This window comes from Orycteropus afer, unplaced genomic scaffold (assembly GCF_000298275.1).
Source record: "Orycteropus afer afer isolate SDZICR_OR568_19922 unplaced genomic scaffold, OryAfe1.0 scaffold00044, whole genome shotgun sequence".
NCBI lineage: Eukaryota > Metazoa > Chordata > Mammalia > Tubulidentata > Orycteropodidae > Orycteropus > Orycteropus afer.
In genome coordinates, this window is record NW_006921631.1 from 434,683 (window position 1) to 444,652 (window position 9,970).

General features: G+C 35.9%; 1 protein-coding gene across 1 annotated transcript in view; it reads right to left on the reverse strand.

Moving 5' to 3' along the window:
- The window catches only part of MROH9 (maestro heat like repeat family member 9), a 160,045-nt gene that overhangs the window by 29,929 nt on the left and 120,146 nt on the right, over positions 1-9,970 (reverse strand). Inside the window, exon 15 of the mRNA XM_007937776.1 lies at positions 1,641-1,817. Within this exon, the coding sequence (XP_007935967.1) occupies positions 1,641-1,817 (177 nt within the window). The remainder of the gene's footprint in view (positions 1-1,640; positions 1,818-9,970) is intronic.

Consider the following 9,970-nt stretch of genomic DNA (forward strand, 5'->3'; position numbering starts at 1 on the left):
AATTCTTTACAACTTTAATATTACCTCCACTTATCATTATATCACTTATCGGTCCAGTTGTCCGGGTTTTAGTTTTCATTATGTTTATATATATATATATATATAATATATATATATGTATATATATATATCATATATATGATATCAACTTTAAGTGTTTAAGAAATGTTCATGATCTCATCTTGAAAATAATTTTTTTTACACAGAAATTCCAACTGATAATTACCTGTATGATCTTGGCCAAATTATTTAATTATTATTTGACTCAGTTTCCTCATCTATAAACAAGGGTTGTTGAGAGAGTTACAGGATATGGTTCACATAAGTCCATTAGAATAGTGCCTGATATATAGTAAGTGCTCAATAAATTTTAGCCACTGTTGTTATCATCATCATCATTATCATCATCATCATCATGTTTTCATGAAAATAATTTTTGTCACTAAATTCCTTTTTCCTATAATTTAATATTTTCCCTTCTTCAATGAAATCTGAACAATTAAGAACTTATACATTTTGGCAATATTGTGGAATAATTCTCTGATTGAGAAACAACCTGTAACAAATGTCTCTAAGAGTAAATACATACCCCATGGCATATCAAAGTGTTCTTTTTTACTAAGCTGTATTACTGTCATTAACTATTCTGGAAGACATTTGCCATATAAAATGCAAATTTTCAAAATTCACAGCTTTCTGATGGCATTTTTAATTGATTTTTTATATTATAATAAATACTTACAGTGGGTATTTCCCATGTCAACTCTAATTGCCATAATAAACCTATTGCTGTCTTTTGCAGATGAGAAAAATGATGTACAAAGAAATTAAATCACTTGCTCAAGATTCCATAGCTATTATGTGGCAGAACAGGGATTTGAACCCAGGAAGTCCAGATCCAGAGCTAATCAATTTATGGCCTCTAAATTAGGAGACATTGTGGAAAAATGCTAAGCACTCAACTGCTAACTGACAGGTTGGCCGTTCAAATCCACTCAGAAACTCTGAAGGACAAAAGACCTAGTGATCTGCTCCCTTAAAGGTTATAGCCTGGGAAACCCTGTGGGACAGTTCTATTTTGTCATATACGGTTGTGATGACTTGAAGGCACACAAAAATAGCAACTTTGTTTATAAACTTGTTTATATTTAGGAGTAACTGGGTGGTACAGATGGTTAAGCACTTGACTACTAGCTGAAAGTTTGGTGGTTCAAACCCACCCAGAGGTCCCTCAGATAACAGGCCTACCAAGCTGCTTCTGAAAGTCACAGCCTTGAAAACCCTATGGAGCAGTTCTACTCTGTACCCACGGGGTCACCATGAGTCAGAAACAACTCTACAGAAATCACTACTACCACTACCACCAACAACAAAGTTATACTTCCTCTTTGGTCAGAAGATAGACTGTTTTTTGCTTCTCCTTTCTTATGGGCAGGCTTTTCCACGTTCTCATAGTGTGGTTAAGTAAAATGGACAGTACTTATGTGACTAATATTGGAAATCTCTGGAAAAGAAATGGTGGCTCTGAACAAAATGACCACTTTCTGTTGACATATTCTGGGATATGATATCATCACCTGTGCTAGCGCTTTAGCTAATCTTTAAAACCTAATAGTCATATCCCTAACTGTGTAACTCACATGTTCCATTAGAAGAGAATAGCGGGAAGCTATCTTTCTGCACACAGAAGAATAGATCACCTTGTCCAGTTTTGCTAAAAGTTTTCGGAGGGTGAGCAAGGCCCGAATGACTACAGTCTTGTCTTTGGAAAGGAAGGCATCCAGGATGGAAAATATTAAGCTGCAGACGTTTTCTATCTACAGATAGAAGGAGGAAAATGGTGTGAGATTTTGGAACTAAAAGGAGATTTCAGCTAGCATTCTGTATGCATCCTTGAGCCTGGGAAATACACAGTGGTGTTCTAGAGTTGGTTCACAAGAATTATCAAATTGCCAAAATTTTGTGACCTAGTTGTTAAAAAGAGCCATCATTAAAGATTAGATAATATAAACTTATGATTGAATAAATATAGTGGTTATAAGCACTCAAAATTTATCACCTTCTAATTATTTTGCTACATTTTGTAATTGTCTACACTCTAGAGGTTATTTAGGAAGCCTGGGTGGTGTGAATGGTTTGCAATCAGCTGGCAACCTAAGAGGTTGGGCAGCTTGAACCCATTTAGCACCTCCATGCTGAACCGCTTCTGTAAAGATTACAGCCAAGCAACCCCTATGAAGCAGTTCTACTCTGTAACATAGGAGGTCATCATGAGTTGTGAGTCACCTTGATGGTAGCTAGCAACAACAAGAAGAGATTATTTACATCTATTTGTCTGTACTGTGGAAATAATCAATAATTTCCTGTGAATCTCTTCCCATCTCTGTGATTAGTGATGTTGCTTTGATAGCTGGAAATCAGCCATGATAGAAGTGTTTACACCAGGGAAATTGACCTTGTTTGCTGGGGAGCTAATTGTTAAGATTTACTACCAAACTTCTCTAAAGTAGGTATGTGGTAGTGACGTTGGACATGAGAGCCACTGAGCTGCTGAGTAAAGCCTCAGGAGTCAATTATGGATCAGAACCAAACAGAACGTAAAGCAAGGTAAATCATGACATGGAGGCATCAAATAAGGAGAAAGAAGAATTAAAAGTAGTGAAGGAAATAAATAAATATTCATTGAACTGATAGCATTTGCCAAAATAAGAGTTTTAAATTTAAAAAAAAAAAAAAAAAGAGGAATGGAGTATATTAGAGCCATAGCCTGTTCATATCCAGCGGGAAAGCTGAGTATTTACTGATACTACATAAAACTTCAACCAGATTATTCTCCACTACTTTCTCAAGAAGTCCTGATGATGTAACAGTTAAGCTCTTGCTGCTAACTGAAAGGATAGGTAATGAATAAATAAATTAGTAAATGACTGAATAAACAAGATGGTCAAATAAATACATACAGAAAGAAGGAATGAAGGAAAAAAAATCATCTAGGGATTCAGCCACTTGCCCTCACCTAGGGCGATCTAAGCTAGCACATTAAATAAAGACATGTCAATTATCCCCTAGCTTCACGTGGCTGGGGACAGAGGGAGGTAGTGACTCTCAGTTTACAAAAAGACAGTTGTATCACAAAAACAGAGACTTCAGGGACTCAGCAAGAGATGTGTGTGTTCCCTCTCAGAGGATATAGACTGAGAGAGTCCACAGACAACAGTGAGATGGCAAAGGTATATGCCCAAGCTGGGGATATTTGCTCTTGACAGTGATGAGGGCACAGGTAGTTGGCAGTGCAGGCTATATTGGGGGAGAGGAAGATATCTGTGCCAGGCAGAACTGACAGGGTCATATGCAGGGTGAGGCCCACAATGGAAGGAGAGAAACATTTAGTTACTTGGGAGTAATGGCAGCAGCATGTACTTGTACTTAGTGAAGGTGGGATCATGGCCCTGAAACTGCACCTTCAAAACCTTGAAGGAAACAAATTGCCAATGAAGAATTACATATCCAGCCAAACTGTCCCTCAGATATGAGGGTGAAATTAAGACATTTCCAGACAAACAGAAATTAAGGGAATTTGTGAAAACCATACAAACTCCACAAGAAACACTGAAAGGAGTTCTTTCAACTCAAGACACTTGATGCCACCACCTAGAAACCAACCTGGAATAAAATTCTCCAAAAAACTCACAAAAAATGTAAATAGAGAAATAAAGGAGTCGATCTAAATTGTAAGTGACATCAACAACAAAAAAAATAGAGCAAATAAATGTTATAATTACAAAACTTCCAACTGGAAAGGAAGTCAGGACAATGTCTATATAGAACAGAGTGTTCCAAACTTAGGGAGATAAAAATTTACTACAGGGTAAACACAAAGAAAATGAACAATCCTTCTAATCAAACCAAGAAAGAAGAAAATCACAAAAGCTTAGTAAACACAAAACAAACAATATTGAAGAGAAAAATTCCTAGATAACAAAATGATCTCAGCACAGAATATTTGGAACAAAGAAACCACCACCAACACAACAAAAAACACAATAGAATGACTGCAATAAATTCATACCTATCATTAATTGCAATGAATATGAATGGACTAAATGCACCAGTCAAGAGAAAGAGAGTAGCAGCCTGGATAAGAAAAGTAGGCCCATCAATATAAGAGACCCACCAATAAAAGACCCACTTTAGATGCAAAGATAAAAATAAATTAAAAAACAAGGGATGGAAAAAACAAATATATCAACTTATGGCAACCAAAAAAGAATACAAGGGGCGATATTAATTTCTGATAAAATAGACTTCAAGATGAAAACCAACACAAGGGACAAAGAAGGTCATTATATGATGTTAAAAGGGTCAATTGGCCAAGAGGACATTACCATAATAAATATCTATGAAAGAGCTCCAAAATACATAAAGCAAACATTAGTTGAATTGAAAGGCAAAATAGACAATTCTCCAATAATAAAAACAACAAAACAAAAAAACCAAAAACTCACTGCCATTGAGTCACATCTGACTAAAGCAACCCTTCCTTGGGTTTCTGAGGCAGTACCACTATGGAAGTAAATTGCCCAATCTTCCTTCTGAGGAGTGGCTGGTTGGTATGACCACCAGCCTTCTGGTTAGCAGTCAAATGCCTTAGGCACTATGACACCAGAGTTCCCATTAGTAGTAGGGGACTTTAATACACCACTTTTGATGAAGGACAGAATAACAAGAAAAAAACTCAATAAAGATACAGAAGCTCTCAACAACACAATCAACCAACTTGACCTCATAGACATATACAGAGCACTCTACCAAACATAAGCACAATATACATTGTTCTCCAGTACACATGGATCATTCTCCAGAATAGAACATGTATTAGGCCACACAATAAGCCTCATAAATTCAAAATCATTGAAATATTACAAAGCATCTCTTGGATCACAATGCTATAAAATTAGAAATCAATATAGGAAGACCAAGGAAAAAAATAAAATACATGGAAACTAAGTAATAATACACTGCTGTACAACTACTGAATAACAGAAGAAATAAAGTGTGAAATTTAAAAAAAACAAAAAACCTAGAAACAAAGGAGAATGAAAATACAAAGTCTTTGGGACACAGGGAAAGCCGTACTCAGAGGTCAATTTGTAGCAATAAATGCACATATCGAATCAAAATCAATACTTTAATATATCCAAAAATTAGAGAAAGAGCAACAAAAGAAACCTAAGTGTCCAAACGAAAGGAAATAATAAACATCAGAGCAGAAATAATGAAGCAGAAAACAAACAAATAAAAAACAATTGAGAAAATGTACAGGACAAGAAGAAGCTGGTTCTTTGAAGAGATTAACAAAATTAACAAAACACTGGCAAATTTAACAAGGGAAAAGAGAAGACGCAAATAACATGAATAATAAATAAAATGAGTGACACCACAATAGAACCAATGGAAACAAAAAAGGTAATGACAGAATATTATGAAGAATTGTACTCCAACAAATTTGAAAACCTGAAAGAGATGGACCAATTTTCAGAAACATAAGACTTGGATAAACTAAAACAGTCTGAGGTAGAATACTTGAACAGACCCCTAACAAAAGAAGAAATTGAGCAAGTCATAAAAACTCACCACAAAAAAAGTCCTGGCCTAGATGGCTTCCCTGAAGAATTCTATCAAACACTGAGAGAAGAGCTGACACCAATACTACTCAAACTATTCCAGAACATTGAAAATGATACAATACTCTCAAATTCATTCTATGAAGCAAGCTTAACTCTGATACCAAAACCAGGTAAGGACACCACTAAGAGGAAAATTACAGACCTATATCCATCATGAATATAGACATAAAAATCTTCAATAAAATCCTACCCAACAGAATCCAATACTATGTATAAAATAATAATAATAATACACCATGACAAAGTGGGATTTATACCAGTTGTGCAAGAATGGATCAACATCAGTAAAACAATCCACGTAATCCATCACATAAATAAAACAAAAGAACCACATGATCATATCAATTGATGCAGAAAAGGCATTTGATAAAATCCAACACCAATTCCTGATCAAGACTCTCAGAAAAATAGGAATAAAAGTGACATTCCTCAACATAATAAGGTCACATACACAAAACCAACAGCCAACATTATTCTCAATGGAGAGAGATTGAAACCATTCCCTTTGTGAACAGGAATCAGACAAGGATCAAGACAAGAAGAAGCTGGTTCTTCTATCACCACTTCTATTTAACATTGTATTGGAAGTCCCAGCCAGGCCAAAAAGGCAAGTAAAGGAAATAAAAGACATACAAATTGGCAAAGAAGATGTAAAACTATCTCTATTTGCAGATGACATGATCTTTTACAGAGAAAGCCCAAGAGACTCAGCAAGAAAAGTACTGGAACTAATAGAAAGGTTTAGCAAAGTGGCAGGATACTAGATCAACATAAGAAAATCATTTAGATTCCTCTACATCAACAAAGAGATCTCTGAAAAGGAAATAAGGAAAATAATACCATTTACAGTAGCTATCAAAAAGATAAAATACTTAGGAATAAATCTTACCACGGACACAAAAGATCTATGCAAAGAAAACTACCAAAACACTACTACAAGAAACTATGTAAGTGGAAGAATATGTCATGCTTATGGATAGGAAGACTGAATATTGTGAAAATGTCAATACTACCCAAAGCAATCTATATATTCAATGCAATCCTGATACAGATTCCATCAGCATTCTTTAAAAACAAGGAAAAACAAATCACTAACTTTATATGGAAAGGAAAAAGATCTCAGATAAGCAAAGTACTGTTGAAGAAGAAAAACAAAGTAGGAGGTCTCACACTCCCCAATCTCAGAAAATACTACACAGCCACAGTAGTCAAAACAGCATGGTATTGGTACAATGGCAGATAAATAGACCAGTGACACAGAGTTGAGAATCCAGAAATAGACCCATCCATCTATGGAGAGCAGATCTTTGACCAAGGGCCAAAACCTATTAAATGGGGGAGAGATAGCCTCTTTAACAAATGGTGCTGGCACAATTGGATATCCACTTGCAGAAAAATGAAGCAAGATCATACTTCATCACATACACAAAAACCAACTCAAGACAGATCAAAGACTTAAATGTAAAACCCCAAACCATAAAGTTCATCAAAGTTAAAATAGTGGTAAACCAACCTCATTTATGGCATAAGTAGACTATCAAGCATAACCTAAAATGTGGAAGCAGTGGAAGAGAAACTAGATGACTGGGACCTTTCAAAAATTAAATTCTTGTGTGCAATGAAAGACTTCTCCAAAAAAGTAGAAAGAGAACCTACAGATTGGCAAATATATATATATATATATATATTTGGCTATGACAGATCTCACAAGGCACTTATCACTAAAATTTATAGAAAACTTTAACACCTCAACAACAAAAAGACAATCCAATTCAAAAATAGGCAAAGGACATGAACAAATACTTCATTAAAAAAGATATACAGGTGGCCAACAAACACATGAGGAAATGCTCACGATCATTAGCCATTAGAGAGATGCAGATCAAAACAACAATGAGATACCATCTCACACAAACAATAATAGCAAAGTTCAACAAGGCAGGAAATAACAAATGCTGACGAAGGTGTGGAAAGATTGGAACTCTCATACACTGCTGTAAAATGGAACAACCACTGTGGAAAATGGTATGGCATTTCTATAAAAAATTACAAATAGAAATACCATAGAAATACCAGCAATTCCACTACTAGAAGTATATCCTAAAGAGATGAGATCTAGGGCACAAATAGTCATATGCACACTCATGTTCATTGCAGCACAATCCACAATAACAAAGAGACTGAAACAATCTAAGTGCCCATCAACAGACGAATGGATAACAAAACTGTGGTACATTCACACAATGGAATACTATGCAACATTGGAGAATAATGAAGAATCCATGAGTCACTTCATAATATGGATGAATTTGGAGGATATTATACTGAGTGAAATAAGTCAGTCACAGAAGGACAAATATTGTATGAGTTCGTTATTATAAAAAGTCAAGGAAAGGTTTACACAGGGAAAGAAATTTACTTTGTTGGTTACCAAGGATGAGAGGGAAAGTGAGGGAAAATTTCTGACTAGGTAAGAGTCATATGTTGATGTATGTGAAGGAAAAGGCAATATAATATAACACAAGTGTGTGACCAGCTCAATAGCAATAGGGAAAAGGAGGACATAGAAATGCACAAAACAGATATAGACAACAGAGGCAAATACTATCACATACACAATACTGCATTACCAGTAACAACACACACTAGTCTACAGATAAATGCACAGATAGATGAGAAGATCAGGTGTGGGTAGGTGAACAGGAATATACCCATGACCATAGATAGATTTGGCTGATGATATTCTTATATGTGTGTTTGTGCTACAAAAATATCCATATACATTACAGAAGTAACAGGGGACAAGATTGGAGTACCTTCTCAGGACAACCAAGCACCTGAAGGGAGTGAATCACTGAGCCTGGGGGCTCAGGACCATGGTCTTGGAAGACATTAAGCTCAATTGGCACACAACATAGTACATAATAATCTTGTTCTACATTCTACTTTGGTGAGTAGTGAATGGGGTCTTAAAAAAAAGTGTTCAAGTGGCCATCTAAGATACAACTATAGGTCTTCCCTCATCTGGAGCAAAGAACAGTGAAGAAAATCAAAGTCATATGGAAACCATTAATTAGTCCAAGTGGATGATGGACCATGAGAACCTCAACCTTCACAAGCCTGAGACCAGAAGAACTAGATGGTGCTTGGCACCAATGCCAACCACTTGGAAAGGGATCAAAATTGGAAATCCTGGAGGAAAAATGTGGAAAGAAATTAAAAAACCCAAAAATGACCAAATTACTGGTCAGATACAGACTGGTGGAACCCCTGAGACGATGGCTCCAAGTTATCCTTCGTGCCTGGAACTGGACTCATTTCCAGTTAGATTAGCTCTCAGCCAAACAGTAGTAAGGCCTACGAGCAGAAGACTGACCCCAGGGAGAAGCAACCCTTAGATCAATGAACCATGAGGCATTAGAAGAGCCGCATTTGCATAGAGGGAAAGCTGGAAGACAGGATACATAAGGATGTTTAAGAAGGATACAGGGGAGGATAGTCACAGGGAGGAGATGGGAAGAGAGTTTTTATTGGGATTGTAATTGAGAGCATGAAACCAAATGTACATGAATTTTGAGAGTAAAACAGTTCTGCTTTGTAAATTTGCACCTAAGTCACAATAAAATAAATTTTAAAAAAAGAAAGAAAGAAAACCCTACAGAGAAGTTTTAATCTGTCACTATAGGATTGCTATGAGTATAAATCAACTTGATGCACCTAACAACACTCTCATTGTCCTGGCTAACCTTGCCACAGAATCTTCCTGTCAGTTAACATTGAGAAGGGTGCTGGACAAGGCAATAAAGCACTTATGCTTAGAGTGTACACTGTTAATAAATCCAGTGACTGATTTGTTTCAGGTAAGCAGTCCATGGTTCATTTCATTCTAAACACAAAATGGGTGTCCACTGATAAGTATTAAGCTTTCAGAGACTGTGCTCAATAGATAAACAAGAATTTATCATTAGATTTATTAAGTCAAGAATGGTTTATGGAACATCTACACTCAGCTTTGCGCAAGGTACTTTGGAATTTATAAGAGATTACAAAACACAGGGGCATGCTTAGATTCAACATACCTGGAAAGGAAGATGTACTCATGTGACAAATGGATAATAATGTAGGACAGAGATTCTCAACTTTAACAAGTATCAGAATCACCTGAAGGATTTATTTTTAAAGTTTATTTTATTTATTGTGATTTGGGTGAAGATTTACAGAGCAAATTCACTTTCCATACAGCAGTTCACATATACTTTGTCTCATGTCATTGACCACAGTTT